Source organism: Acartia tonsa, chromosome 14, assembly GCF_053477335.1.
Source record: "Acartia tonsa isolate MP-2025a chromosome 14, ASM5347733v1, whole genome shotgun sequence".
Classification (NCBI taxonomy): Eukaryota; Metazoa; Arthropoda; class Copepoda; order Calanoida; family Acartiidae; genus Acartia; species Acartia tonsa.
This window is the reverse complement of record NC_137273.1, coordinates 32,559,526-32,576,435: the sequence shown is the minus strand read 5'-3', so window position 1 is coordinate 32,576,435 and position 16,910 is coordinate 32,559,526. Positions and strand designations below refer to the sequence as shown.

The 16,910-nt window shown below is 30.3% G+C and overlaps 1 protein-coding gene across 1 annotated transcript in view; it reads right to left on the bottom strand.

Annotated features, from left to right (window-relative positions):
- LOC145305420 (uncharacterized) overlaps positions 1 to 16,910 on the bottom strand; it is a 60,228-nt gene that overhangs the window by 10,499 nt on the left and 32,819 nt on the right. The window contains exons 5-6 of the mRNA XM_080147037.1: positions 3,723 to 3,799; positions 360 to 452 (exon numbers count right to left, since the gene is read on the bottom strand). Coding sequence (XP_080003163.1) covers positions 360 to 452; positions 3,723 to 3,799 — 170 coding nt within the window. The remainder of the gene's footprint in view (positions 1 to 359; positions 453 to 3,722; positions 3,800 to 16,910) is intronic.

Below are 16,910 nucleotides of genomic sequence, written 5' to 3'. Positions count from 1 at the left end.
CACCCTTGCCATAAAAAAAAATATTTAATTAATTCTTTTAAAAACATGTTTATATATACTTTGGGAGGCTCTTATCCTGCGGGTCCCTAATCCTACGGGGTGATCATGCGTGGCTTTAATAACCTATACCAGACCTAACCTAATATAATCATCAAAATTAAGTTATTTTTCAAAAGTAATTTTATGGTCTCAACATTTTAATTTTGAAAAGATTGATAACGATAAAATAATTATACATACAAAAATACAACATTAAACCCTACTTCATTATTAAATAGTTTCTATATACAGAATATTAATTATGTTAATTAATCTTCAGTTGTCCTATCAATAATTCTCTTAAAAGAATATATGTATACCTGGATACTGGTTGCTAGCTGGACAAACGGCTGGAAATCCTCTGATTCTGCCAGTTGGGTGGGCAAGGGTATTCCAGATAATACCATATCAACCTGAGAAAAGTACAATTTAGAATAATTATTTATTGCACCGTATTATAAACAGCGTTCCGCGGATAATAAAGTTATCAAATAGATTATATGAATATTATGACGTGCATATGGATTGGTTATCAGGGTGTGAATGAAAAAGGGAAGACATCTTTTATTCAATTTATTGGTTTGTCAAAACCCTTATAAGTTATAAAACCCGGAGGTAACTACCCACTTTATGAAGCTTTCCTGAAAATTAAAACTTACGTAGGGATTGACTTTTGTTAATATACAATAACTCAATCATTACCTAATATTATTCACGAAACCTCTCAAATAAAATATATTTATTTATTTTTTATTAACAATACAGTGGCTTTTTCCTAACATATTTTTTTAGCTTCACCAAAAAATTTAATGAATAGGTTTTTAGCTGTTTGTTTTGATATCTTTGTTGACATAGAGACAATAGCTGACATAATATCGACATTATAAACACTACTTAAAGGCATTATGGCCACAAACTTATGTTGATATCTATATGAAACAAGGATGACAACATCCATTAAAGCGAAGCTCTGAAATGGAAGGACAAACGAACATTAACACTTGTAGATTGTCAGAACTGAATTAGCAGAATGTTAATGCATCAGTACAAACAATATTTTAAGAAAGTTTGTTGCAAAACTGCATAAATAGATGATACTGTTTAAGGACATACTTACATTTTTGGGACTTGTTTATAGAGATGCTTCGCTTAAAACATTGTACCTTGTTGTAATAGGAATCAGTTTTTAAAAAATCAGAAGAATCGGATAATTTTAACATATAAAAATTTATTGTCAAAAAAGTTAAAAATCGACATGTTTAAAATCGATGTACGGACATTCTGGTAACTCTCTGTGACGGACGTACGGACGGACCGACGTGAGGACGGACGTACATACGGACGGACGGACCGACCCTAATTATAGAAAAGCTTCGCTTTTAAAAATACACTAAATAATAGCTTTAAAAAAAGTATGAAGTATAAATAAATAAACCAAAAAAAGGATTCCTTATAATAATATGATTTGATAGTGTATCATATAAATTAAAGAAAAAATAAAAACTCCAAATTTGGTAAAAGCTGTAAGACAAACACCCTTTTAAATTACCAGGTATATGATCCATTTTTTGTCTATACAAGGATGACAACATCCATTGGAAGAGTAGGAAAAAAAACAAAGATGATTATGTCAAATAGTAGTAAGGCTGTTTAAATAAGCAAAGAATAGGTGCATATAGCCTCATAAAAAGTAGCATAATGTCTGTCTGTCTATATTTGTGTGTGAGTGTCTGCCTGTTTGTACCGAAGGATCCTAATGACCGCTATACCAATATGGTTCTCTTATACAATGTAGCTTCTAATGGGAAGGTTTATTTTGGGGGAGGGCACCACCACCCTCCCAAATCGCCCCTAGAAAAAAATTCCCCCCAAAATTTTGTTATTTAATTTTAAACTTATTAGAAATCATAAGGTGTTGATGTAATAATGAATTAAATAATTTAATAGTTGCTTTGCTAGCATAAAAAGGATGTACATTTTTTACGTGTGTGCGTGTCTGTGTGTGTCTGGGCCTGTTGAATGTGTTCGTGTGTGTATCTGTAGGCCTGTTGAATGAGTGTGTGTGTGTGTGTGTTTTCACACCCTTTGATTGGAAAATGGTTTCCTTTTTTTGGGTAATAAGTCAAAGATTTTAAAATTGAGTATAATAATTATAAAAAAAAAACTTATAAAACGTCAATTTTAGAAAACGTAAATTAATTCTTCGGCTTTTCTGTAAGAGAAAATTAATCACTATGGAGATAAAATATTAGAATTTCTCCATTTCTTTATGTAAAAGTAACTTTTGAATTCAAATATATAGTAAAAACATATTTCAGTAGGTGCAATATCCACGAATCTAATAACAATGCATGCTGGAATTGTTATCAAAGCAAATAATAATCATTTATCTCATCGTATTAAAGATAACTTTCCCCAAGGGGCCTAAGGCTTCATAAAGCAAAACTGGTATTAATATTATGATATATTTTTATTTTTCGTGGAAAATTGTCTATTATACAATGCAATACATGATTTTCTGGATAGCTTAGAATCATTTCTAATCCAGCGCTTAATAATCGGTTTAGAAACCATGTTAAAAATATATATAAAATGCGTATAAATGAAAACTTTATTTTAAATAACTTGAAGGATTTTTGATATCCTTATATTGAGTCTAAAATTATCGCTTGGTGTATCTTAAACTCCGCATAAGTAGCAAATTATCTAATTATCAGAATCGCATATTGTTACAACAGAACTAAACTGCATATTTCATATTCATCAAGCTTTTTTTAATTAGGGTTAGTCCATCCGTAAGGAAGATTTCTTCTAATTTATTTAGGCATGTTAAAATTGTCCCATCGATTACAAACTTAACATGTTGATTCCTAAAGCAGTAAAGTACAGTTTAGAAAGCTTAGCAACTCTATAATAATAACCAGAAAGTAGAAAGGTCCATTCAAAACATTATTGTACGACTATAGTATAATTATGATAATATGCCATGAGCGGAGCAACTCTATAATTAATTCTCAAAAAATAGTGTGTCGGTTTTAAGCATTCTGAATCTATATGATTTTTTATTAGACTTCTATATATTGTCGAATATTGAATGCGTTCTAACTTTAAATTTTTGATCTATGTATACTAATTTTTCTTTTTGATTTGTTGAGTTTCGCTTTTATGGATATTGTTGTCCTACTTGTTTTTCGATAGCAAATTATTGAAAGACTTGCGCATATGATAGTTTACGGATGTGAAAGTGCACCTTATTGCCTAACATTGTCATTTTAGTTTCAACATACACTCATCCAGGGATCTAAAGGGATAAGACAATAGCCTATAAACGGTTGTACAATTACATTCCCATTGGTGATACAAAAAAAACATCCCTTTTGTAGTTTGCAAGTAGTGGTATAAACGTTTGGACACGAAACTTATTGAACCTATCAATCATAAATCAATAATATTACTCTAAGTAGGTGCGTTTACAGAAATATTCCCAGTGGGGGGGACTGGGGGGAGAAGGAGGTTGAATAATGAAGTGTAATAAAAATTATCAAATTTTACAATCTTATAATATGAATATAAATCCCTATATAAAAATCTATTAATAAACAAAATATATATCTTTAACTTACTTGGTCGAATTGACATACAATCTATAGAGTAGCTGCGCTACTTTTAAAATTAGTTTTTACCTCAATGCCGAGATACTTGAAGAGATTTTTTCTGTTTGTCCTCTCCACACTGCTTGTCCCGCCTCGCTTCCTTCGATCTGAAATAATAAACATATAAATATACTAAGCTAACAGGATGTATGTTTGTCTTAACACAATTCTTACAGAAGTTTTACTATGGTCAAGAATAATGGGTTTACAGACACTCCCGATTCGAGAAAAAAGTCCATTTCAAAAAAAGATAAATGTTTGAAAAGGATACCACATCACCTCTAGTTTAGTTATTAAATTTTTGCAATCTCAGCTTTAGATTTGTAAAGGAACTTGTTTAATGACTCTAACCTTGTGGGGAGTATCCCTGCACTAACTTAACCTACCCTAACCTAACCTAAAATAAGTGGGATAAGTTGACCCTTCATAATCCTTTTAGTATTCATGGGTATGAAGTATTTATAAGAAGGATATTCTTTTATGATGGGCGACTTTTTTTTTGGAGAGTAGAGTTACCCTTTCCAGAAGTTATGAACCTTTAAATATGTAATGTAAAGGAGAACCATATCGGTTAAGAGGTTAGCGAGTTCTAGCGAAATTTGTGAGTTTATCGACAGAAAGACATCCTGTTACTTTTATATAATGACATGTTCAAAGGATTTTGATAAGAATCAAGTAATATTGACATTATGAACATAGTTACATGCATTTTCATAAAACAGCCAATGAAATAAATATTTCAAAAGTAAATTATTTTTCAAACTAATAAAAGTAAGAAAGTAAACATAAAAAGCTATTGTTAAAATCAAGTAACTTAATGAGTGTTCTATTTTCAAGAAATTAGTTATTTTTTTGTAATTGTAGGAACTCCTAAATTTAAAAGATTTTTTAGATGAATTTATGGCAAATTATATGTGTCAGATCAAACAATTTTTAAGTCATTTTCCTTATTTTGTTTGCCGGGTAACCCCCCCCCCCCCGTAAAAAAAAGAATGAAATAAAATATTATTGAGCAATTTCTCTTTAACTGGGTGGGAACCACTTATTACAAGATATTTTCATGTCTAATTTTGGTTAGGTGAGGTTAAGCAGGACGACAAAAAATACCTACAGGGCCATTTTTTCAAATTAAAAAAAATCTATCCCATTACATAAAGAAGTAAGTTTTTAAACGTTTTTTTTTTAATGTAGCTTAAGATTCCATTAACTATAAAACCGTTTGAATTCCAATTCTAGGGAAGCTTTACACACGGTTGGTTTAAGGCTATTTCATTTTAAAATTTGATTCTTCGGGTGGTTTTAGGCGATTTTTCTATCATTCCCTTATTATAGAATACACAGCTCCGCAAGTAATTAATATAGTAAGAATAAGAATTATAAACCAAAAAAAACGTAAGCAAAGAGGGGTGGGGGGGGCATACTATGACAAAAAATATACATATGCACAATATAAAGGCCTAAGTATGTTTGCATCCTTTTATGTATACCGTCTTAATGGGTTGATGCTTTAAAACGGTAGCTAGGGGCCGTTTCTAGAGATCTTATTAACGTAGTATACCATTATAATTTAGCTCTAACATCTGTAAACTGTACTGTAACACTAGTTTTACTATGTCTTTAGTATAGGTCTTAATTTTTGGTTGGAAGATTAAAGTGAATTGAAATAATAATGAATAAAAAGAAGGTGGAGGGGGGGGGGGGGGGGGTATTGATATTACACTGGTTCCCAAAGTATTTAAAAACTTGTTGGCTTCAAAGCTTTTGGTACTTCTTAAAAAATTTTGATTGGTTGGTATATACATTCCCTTATTGTTTGAACCAATTAATCATTAATTTTTTTAAAAAGATTTTTTCTTCTGAAATCCCCATATATCAGCTTAATACTGTTTGGGGTTAGTTATAACTGCTTAACTTATTTACATAATATACAAAAAATGCAATAAACCATCAAAACCCTTTTTAAGCATTTATCTTCAAAAAAGCGCCGACAAAAAAATGATTTGAAAACTGGCTTCCTTTTAGATTATTATTTTAACATTTGCATATTCGGAATAAGAAATAAGCTATTATCAGAACTATTTCGGATCACTAAGCGAGGTAGGGACATGTATTTAAAAGAGTGATTTATAGTACCACAAGTGGCTTAGCCTCAAGAAGGGTGGTGCATAATCAAATCGTTTACAGAGATCTTAACGTAAGACGGGCAGACATCGTTCTATATTGAATTTACTAAAGCTGCTCTCTCCTAGTCTTCCTATTATATAAAGTAGTAAGCGTTTTTTGTCTGTCCCGAAGGATCTCGCGAACCGATGAACCGATATTGCTCTCCTTCACAGTGAAGCTTCTTATAGGTCCTGGAAGGTTTTAAACTATTTTTGGAGAGGGTGTCTTCATCCCCCCCCCCCCCCAAAGAATATATTTTTAAACTCAAATTTAAATCGGGATGAGGTCGACTTTTATCCCTCCTAGCAGTGCCCCTAGAGCCTTCTAGGGGCGTAACCGCTAGTTATTGAATATAATAGTTATTACAAATCCTTTTTTTTAGATTTAAGAATAGTTGTAACTCTTCTAGATTTTAAAAAAGCTATTTGAGATCAATCTAGAGGAAGTTCACTGCAGTGTCGTTGGCAGATTTTTAAAGGGTCCTTTTTGAGATGATCCTGTATAAAAGAAACATAATGAAGTGTTTTGTTGTAACCACTGGACCAATATGATACTTCTTTACAATGAGATTATTCAGGTTACAGGAAATATTTTTTTCTTTGTTTTTGAAATGTAACTCCACCCTTTGAAGAAAAATCTGCCATAGAAAATATAAACCCCTCATTACTTTCGTTTCAAAGTGTCCATAAAGGTGTACCAGCTGATTGTTAATAAATCATCAAATATGACATTTAGGCACCTTTAACGTGGAAATTAAAGTGAATTTAAAACACAAAATGAAACATAATCGATTAGAAGTATCATTTATATGGTATTTATACGTTATATTATATCAAGCAGATATGCACAATCACATAATACTAGCTTATTTTTGGTAGAATTGTCCTATAGATTTAAACTATTGAAACAAAAACTTATACGCTGGCCTTAAAACTATGGAAAATTGTATTAAATCATAATTGGATAGTACAAACTATCATGTTCACCAGTGTCATGTAACTACAGAAGGGGTGTTCTTCAATTCATAATCCAATGACTTATCCCTTAGGATCCCTTGTCGTCTAAGCCCCCAATCAATAACCTTTATACCTAAGACAAATGAATATTTTTGATTTTACGGTAGATTTGTAACGAGAAGATTTATATATTCCCAGGGAGGGAGGGGACAATAGAATTGTAATTATACTGGTAACCGAATTTTTATAAACACGTTTTATCCTCATTCGTTGGGTCAAAAATTGTGGGTACTCTCAGTGGTTTTTGATTGGTTGTTTCCAAACTACTGTCCAAACTATTCAACCAATATTTTGATGGGGTAATTTTGTTAAGCATGATTGGGGATATGCATTAATTTATCATCCTTTGTCTTATCCCTTAAGATCCCTGTAATGTACATGTTCCTTGTCTTTCCTGATATTCAAGGATTTTGTTTATTGATCTTCATCAAGGAGGGAGGGGACATTGGACTGTAAATTATACTGATCCTCAAAGTTTATGAAGTTATTATATATTTCATGGGATTAATTTTGAACCGTGATTGGGTTGTACAAACTAACAGTGTCCATCTTTTCCACTTAAATTTAAAATCTGCATAATTTTATTTATCATCATTGTGGTATGTACATAATTTTATCGTCCATTGTATTATCCCTTAAGACTTTAATAATTTTAGTTTCTAGGCATCTATTAAAGATAGATATATGTTTTTTTAGTAACTTATTTAAAAATATGATTTTGAAATTGTTAATATTGGCAGCTTAACCGCTACTTGGCTGCTTATTATCAGTTCATATTTTACTTTCAATTTTCAACAATTATCGTGATAAAAAGAAAATAGACCATTGGAAAGTATTTCATTATAAACATTTCTTAGAAATGACATGAACTATTATTATTAAATATTTACTGAAAACTTAATTAAACTAGAAATCTAGATCATATCAATTTCATATTTATAAAAAGTTTAATGTCGCCTAAAGCATTTTAATTATGCTTGAGCCATGGATAGAAAATCTATAAAAATAAATAACAAAAATTGTCTCTTTGTGATTTCTTTCATTTTTGTCAGGGAATTAAAGGGAAAAGACAATGGACTCTTGATAGATGTACATCCCTAATATTAAAACAATTTTAGCCTCGTAGATTAAAATTATTCGCCAAAAATTATGGGTACTAGTAGTTGGAAACAACTAATCAAGATTTTATAAAAGTACCCAAAGTGTTAGAGCTTACAAATGAAAAAGCATGTTTACAAAACGTTTTGGGAGGGTTCCATCGCCCTCCCAAGGGAAATCGTTCCTAGAAAATATTAACTCAAATCCCTCACAATTTAAAATCTTTTTAAAATTGAAATTGACCCATACCCCTAGATCTCATGATTCCCTAGAGGGCTCTAGGGGAATAGCCGCTAGCAAGTATCCATATAATTACTTTTTGGTAACCTTTTCTGTGTTCATGTTTAAGAAGTATATCAAATATGATTAAACTTGTCATTTTAGAAAACATCTTTAATCTACTTTTTTCTTTAAGGATGTGATGTTTTATGTTTTTATGTGTTCGTAAAAAAAAACAAAAAAAATAGAAAGTTATAAAATAAAAACATTTGTAGACTAATATATTGTTTAGACTAGTTATAGGTATATTATTACTTGGATCTTACACTAGATTTTCATGTTCTCTAATATAGTGAAACACACGACACAGCGTGCTATAACAACGAATCCCCCCATCCACCCTTTTTCCCTACCCCCCCCCCCTTCTACAGGATGAACGAACTGACCAATAATCGAGTTCCATGTTAGCACGTTAAATTGACGACATTATCCAAGTATATTTTACATTATAACAGTGTTCAAAGTTCTTCAAAAATATTTTCTGTTGGATCGTGTAAGCTCCAAGAAAAGATTTTAAATATCTTTGAGAAATTTTAATCAAAATATTTTTTATGGACTCCAAAATTTAATATGTAATATTTGTACAATATTTTAATAGTACAATTCAGAGAGGCAATGGGGACAACGGGCTGTTTATTACACTAGTACCCAAAGCCCTATAATAACGTTTTTTTAACAACTTTGGGGACTTTAGTGAAATTTGATTGATTAAATCATTAATCGCTAATTTTAATCTACGGAAGGGGTTATTTTGTGTATAATTATTGGGGATGTACACCAATTTATCGGCCATTGTCTTTTCCCTTTTGATCCCTTAATACAATTACTCGTAAGTCCAAAATAAACTGTAAAATCTAAAAACTGGTTTTAGGCAGATAATGACAATGAATCACTGAATATGTATATATGAATAGTTCAGAATAAATATGATTTTCTTATTGTACAAGATGTATGGAAATTTAAATAGAATCTGTATGTCCATATTTGTTAGAGGAAGAAATTTCATATCAAATTTGTTTCCAAAGATATAAAATTTTTAAGTATAACTTTCATAATCAAACAAAAGATGTTTTTTTTTCAGACGCATGATTTGATATCAAATGGAAAGGATAGTACAGTTATAGAACATTCAAACAAAGTGCTTGAAATTAAAGGTCTTTTAGTAATACAAAGCTTATAGATGCACTAATGGACAAAAAAAGTATCTAATTCTTAGAAAATGTAAGGATGACTATGTTTAAAAGTTGCGAAGCTACTTGATACAAAAAGCTTAACTAAAGAATATTATTTGAAAGAAGGTTTGAGATAGAACAGAAAGCAGTATTAGAGAAGAAGGAAAGACAGACAGAAGACGGGACAGACTGACAAAACTATTATATTACAGAGAAACTTCGCAATTTAAAAGGGGTAAAAATGCTCCAGCTTCAGAATATAATCTTATGTGATACAACAGTCAAATAATGACTTTAGAAACCTGCTTTTCATTTTGACAGTTTTGGATCAAGGTCAACGGAAGATTTTCCTTTAAAATCCTATCTATCTATTATGCTGTTATTATATCAACACAGGACTTCTGTTATCTTGTCATTATTAGAATGGAGTTATAAGGTAGATATAAGGTATTAATCGATATATCATTACTTGGATGGAGCACCAGAATTCGCAGCTGGCTAAATAACGATCCCCCAATCCACCCCCTTTACCCCATTCTCTCCCCTTATACTGGATGAACGAACTGACCCATAATAGAGGTTCATATTAGAAAGCAAAATTGACGACAAATTTTCCTAAGTCAATATATCCACGTATTTCCTTTATCCATTGATACCACATAACATTACATACCAAAGGCAGATTCTAGCTCTCATAATGCAATGTCGATAGTAGGGCAGTTATGACCACTTTTATCAAATATCATTTAGTCATCATTGAACCTTTAAAGTTAGATATCGACAAAAATATAAAGGTTTCAAATATTAAATTGTAATATTTTGTTTAAAAATATATATTTCTAACGAAAGAATAATTAAAACCACTTTTCTTACGATATAACATATTTTTTCTTTCATTTTAGTTTTAGATTTGGATAGAATTATCCTTGTTAATTAATGAGGATATTTTTATTTGTAATTCATTATTGGTTGTTCAATTGACAATAGAAGGTTTTAAACAGGGATCAAAAGGAATAAGACAATGGCCGATAAATAGATTTATATACCAAATTATGATATAAAAAATTACTCCTTCTTTGGATTACAATTATTGATTGAAACGTTTGGACACTCTACTTAATAAACCAAACAATCAAAATTTAATAATAGTCCCCAAAGTTGTTAAGCCAACTGATAGAAAAAAGTTATTATAAAACTTTGAGGACTAGTATAATAAACAGCCCAATGTCACTTCTCTCCCTGAAAAGACAAAAGATGGTGATAGACAAACAAAATTAAGGAAATAAGGATAATTCATTTACTTTTCATTACATAGAGTAATTAATTATAGCAAGGGACATTGAATTTAAATAAGGAATCTTAAGGGAAAAGACAATGGGCGATAAATTATTGTAAATCCCCAACAAAATTAATCTTTCCATGAATCATTGGTTGAAAAGCTTGGACACTAATAGTCTTGAACTAACCAATCTAGATTCAATAAAAGTACTTTAAAGTCTTTGAGTATACCCTGACAGAGCATAGCTGGATCTTTAAATCGTTTATAGGTGCGCTGAACCGGGGCGATGCATTTTAGCGCACCATCAGATTATTAATACCAATCTTTAAATCGAAATGGCAAGGGTGATTTAGCGCGGCCAGTGGCGCGGTACCACCGCGCCAGTGGTACTCAGGGAGTACCATTGGCGAACCAAACCGGGGTGAACTGTATTTAATAAATAAATATTTTTTTTAATTACTTTAATATTTTATCGCAAAACTATCGTGAAAACATTTTTATATTTAAAAAAAAAATTATGTATTGTTTTATATAAAATACCGTACTGACACGGGTTAAGTAATAAAAATGTACTGGCGCGGATCGATATTTTATTGAGTGTTGCCAGCGATCTAGCAACATCGCGCCGAAAACCTTTTTAAAAATAAATTTTTATAGCAGTAGCTGTGGCGCACCATCAGTGCGCCTCCGGTTCACCTCTGAATCGCCCCGATTCGGCGCGCCTCTAAAACGATTTAAAGATCCAGCTCATGTTTATAAAAGATTGGAAACTAGTGTAATCTACAGCCTAATATCCCCTTCCTTCCTGTAACAAAACACTTTTGCAGTTTGCGGTTTAAAACTTTGAGTAGTACTTTCAACCTTGTTAAATTTGTTTAAACAAACAGTTACTAAACATTTAAGCTAACTTTTTTATAAAAAGAATTATTGTTTGTCTACTCTTAATATGTCACTCTATGTTAATTAAATGGTAACAATTAAAGTGGATTTATTGTTACAGTCTTACATCAACAGTACCATAAAAATTATATTATTATATGTAAAAACTTTTAGTTTTCAAATTTAGTTTTGTTCATATGTTGAAACGTCTCTAAAGTATAGCTTTTATATTATATGTTTATTCTTAGATGAGATGTTGTAAGCGCGGCAATTCTATTCATCGAAATCGCCCATCAGAGCTATATCTTAAGTGAAAAAGACAGATTTTTTTCATGTAATCCTTATTTATGTTTTTTAGAGCTTTACATTTTTATAAATGTTGTTTTCTTTGGTTTTATGCTAAAAAGTTATCAAAGAATTTAAAACTTTTTAGAGTTCATTAAATTTGTTTACAGATTTTATCCTTTTTATTTTTTTCTCATATAACTAACTTAATTATCAAGAAATAATGATCAAAAAAGGAACTAATGTTTTGTATTTGATATAATATACAGTAAACAATATAAAATTCCATAAAAAGTCGTTTTATGTAAAAGTTACTTTTTGCTCAGTCATTTGTTGTTAATGTAGATCAAATTCAAATTTTTATATATTTTTGTGTGGAAATACATATAGAACAAGGACATATGGTACTTTTGAGGATACATTGAGAAACAAAGGCTGTAAACCCTAAAAAATCTTTTTATGGGTCATGCGGTATATATTTTTTACGGTGGGGGATTGATTAACCCTTTTAAAATAGAATTAAACCAATACCAATAGTGGAGCCATTTGCGAGATCTTCAAATCTCTTTTTACAAATGTACAGGCTATTAGTGCTTGTAATAGTTCACCACTTAATTGAATTATCCATAGTTGTCTAGGTACTGTCAAAGCCAAAAATTTGTTTTTGTTTTTGAGATTTAAAGGAAATAAAGTTATAATAAAATTAAATCAGACATACATAATAGATTTGATTTTTTAAAAATTTGTTGCAGTTCTTGAAATCAGTTTTTATACATTATCCTATAACAGTACTAGCGGATACGCCCCTATTATCTAGATGCTTTGTACTCAAAGGGGTAGAAAAAGCAGAAATTTGTCCTAAAAAATTTCGTTGCCTATGTAAAACTTCTATAAAATGTAGAACTACTTCATATAATTCATACTAAAGTAGCTAAGTATCTTTTTGTATGAATTTAAAATCGGTAATATCTCGTTAAAGCAAAACCCATTTTCAGGGAAGTTGAATACTAGTACAGGGCAGATTTGATGATATTTGACAAGGGAATGTAGATTAGAATTGATCCAAAGAAGAAGTGATAATCATTCAAAAAAATGTATTCATTGGTTTTTAAAAAATCTACCTTATTCAATGATTTTTAAAAAAAGTCCTAGAGTCTACAGGCGAAGTCACTAGCTATGTATAAAATCATTCGATCCAAATAAAATTGATATTCTATAATCTCTGTAAATGTAGATATTTTAGTGTTGCCAACAAAAGCGTTCCTACTCTAAAACTATAAGTTTGTCTGTAGTAAGCGAAGGATAAAAAAGATGGGAAATTTAACATTACAAAACATTTACGTATTGCAGTTTATAGAGGATTAATTTAGTTTTTATTAGCTAACACTTTTTTTTGAAAAAAAAACATTAAAAGTTCAGAAACAGCTTAAAAAATAACATTATTCTCTAAGCATTAATTCTAGAAATTACATTCTATAGTAATACTTTTCTGATAATGCCAATTTTAATCATTTTGAAGCTTTTTTGGAAGTTGTTATCGTTGTTTTGATTAGAAGGTTAGAAAATGATAATCTACCCCCAAAAATTGATCTGAATATAACAGGGATGACAACAGCTTTAAGTAGCAAAGTTCATGAATATGAAACATGTAAAATTATGTTAAGAAAAGTATTAGAGACGGACTGACAAACTGAATTATAGAATAGATGTTCAATTGTAAATTTATTATTAATAGCAGTAGAGAAAATGGTTCTTCCAAACTGTATTTAATTGATACTTCTAATTATAGAGTAGCTTCGCAACTAACAAAACAAACATACGAGCCAAAATGCCTCCAAAAAACTAATATCAATTGATATAGAGATAGGACTCTTAAAAATAATATCCTATCTTTTTATTTAAAGCAGTAATACTTTCTGTTTGTAGCGAAGGATCTCGCTACACCTTCGAGAGAGATATCACCCTAAGAAAAATACCCCCCCCCCCTCCCTGAAAAGAAAAATTCTTCAAAAAACTAAAATTTAAAAGGAGTACATAAAGAATAGCCTTGCTAAAAGTGAACACTTTTTTTTCATTCCCAATAGTACTAAATTCTGTTAAAAAATAATTTTTGGAAATTTAGAGGAATATACAATTTATCTTCCACATACCATCCTTGAAAATCCCTTACATTTTTTTAGTTGAATAGTTTACCCAATTTCTGACAATTTAGTGGCATGAATGTGCGATGCATATTTCTATAGAGCAGCATCTCTACAATCATAATCTTCCCTTTCTTATTTTTATTATTGTATTCTACTTTTCTTACTTTTTTCATGGTTTAACATTAGCATACCTGACAGCTTGCCTGTTTTCTGTCAAGTCTGGTTCATACTAGACACGTTAAAATGGTACCTACTGCTTCTCTTGACTACATACTTATTTTGAAAACAACATATTATATTGAGGAACAAAATATTATTAAGTCGAAATTAAACCAATAAATTATTTGTCAAAACTGAATATCAATGCTCTATAATAATTAGTCTTATATTAATACCTACACCAAAAACAGCTCAATGATGATACATTTTTTTCGTTCTTGTTCACTTATTTTGATGAAACTAAAGCACATAAATTCTATTTTCAAGTATGACCCCTTTTTCTGAGAAAATAATGAAATAAATAACTTTCAAACATAGATAAATATGTTGTTAAATAGTTTGTAAAGTTTATTTGAATTTTAGTCCTTTTTCATCATTTGAAGCGAAGCTACTCTATATTTACAACTGTTCGTCTGTATGTCCATATGTTCATGTGAAACTTCAATTTAATAGTTGCTATTTTTATACAATGCTGAAATTTTGTGTAAATATATACAGTGCATCCAAACTTAAACTTATAATGTTTGAATGTCTGTATGTTATGCTCCCCTTTTCCTTCTTTTAAAACATATCATTGACTTGTTTTTGGATATTGCCATCCTTGTTTTAACATATATTTGTTCTACATACTTCATAAGTATGAGAGTATGTTTATGTTCACGGATTAAACAGAGATAAATCTCTATAGAAACAAATAATTAAAGACAGGATAGTGCACAGGGTTTTACCAGCGGGGAAATAATAGAAGGCAGTGTTGTAAAGACCTAAAGAAGTCAAAAATACCTATCCTCCGCCCCCCCCCCCCTCACTCCCCCCACTTTACATTTATTTCAAAAATATGAGAGGGGGGGGGGGGTATGCTCGACTAAGCCATATCAGGGAAACTTTCAGTTCGTTTAGAAATGCCTTTTGATCAAAACTAATATATAAATTATTCTTCCGATTATTATTATATTTTCTGGGGTTATATTTGTATGTAGTAGAAATGTCAAATTTAAACTTATTTAGTGTGACCCCCTTTAATTGTATGAAAAATATCTTTTGATTGTTTAAGATGGTACATTCAGTAGGTGTACTCCTATATTACATACAAGCGGCTACGTTCCTAAACGCTTCTAGAGGCACTTGAGCATTTTAATTCTAGTTTGAAAATAAAAATAAAAACTTTAGTTTGAGAATTATAGAGAAGATTTGCTACTGAAAAAATATCAACACGAAAATAAAATTATCAATCAAACCTTTTTAGCTTCAAAATCTATGAAAAAAAATTTATCTTTCAACATAGTGTTAAAATTTGATTAAAATATCTAAATTTCTTTTTCTTATCTATTTTGTTAAAATTTGTTAATAAAAACAAGATTCATAATATTCAAAGAAAAATGGAAACAAATATATGAATCAAAGAAAACGGATGTTAGTTTGTGTGTTTGTCTGTAGCTTAAAATCTCGCTAAGGGCTTTGAACCTTGTCGCAAAATTTTTTTTTGTAGGGGTTTTCAAAGATTTATTTTAGAGGGGGAGTGTAATACTTATTTCGTTTAATCATCACTGTACTACCCCCCCCCCCCTCCTTTCGAATGTCCATTTTTAGTTTTCTATTGGGGGAGGATGTTGGCAATATAGATATGTAGTAGCTTTACTCCTTTTAGGTTCTACTTTCTAAACGTGTTCTTAAAAAAATATTTGGACTAAGCCAATAATATCAATCAATTAAAGATTGTTATCAGAAACATTTTTGGCGACTTTTAATTGGATAGAAAATTAACAACTGTTTCTTAATCTTATTATTGGTCTTTTTTTTTAGTCTGAATGAATAAAAAAATTACAGTAAAAATTACGAAATTTTGTATCAAATTTCTTAAGAATTCATTTAAATATATATTTAGTTTTATTTAGAATTGTTTACATTACTTTTTCCTAGCAATCTTAAAAAGTGAATACTTAAATAACCCACCCCCTCCCCCCTACTAAAAAAATGGGAGGACAATATTTTTTTGCAACCCAAAACTTGGTTGATTTTTTTTCTGGTTGGGTTGGTAGACACATATACCCCTCCCCCCCCCCCCTTGGACGTTCCTGTCAGTCATAACAACTTTTATTCTATAAAATACAGAATAAAAGTACATGGGTACCTTTCAAAATGTTCAGAAATATTGTACAAAAGCGAAGAACAATAAGAATTATCGTCTGTTTTAAACATATTATTTCAGTAATTTTTAACAATTTTGTCTTGAAGACCAATTGTTAGCAGAAAAAAAAAGCAAGAATAGATATATTCATATGAATAGCATCATTTAACAACTAATATTGTTTTCAAATATATTTGAGGAATAAAAACTTTAATGGAATAAAGGTTTTAATAATTTTATACTATTTTATATCCATCTAGCTGTGTGTCTTTTTGTCGATCTGTACTGAAAGATCACGGTAACTGCTGTACCGTTATTTAAAGTCCCAGAATGGCTTTTATTTTGGGTGATGTCAAAGTATATAGTCAACCCTTTCCCCTAAGTTCCTATGGAGAACTATAAATATCATATATTTCAATGACGTAAAAAAATAGACTAACAGACAAAACCTCTTCATTAGAAGCTACGCTTCTAAACTTTCAGTTATGTTCGCAGGTTTATGTCCCAATTACCCATTCAATAAGACGTAAGAACGTGCGCTTGAGAGTAATTCTTT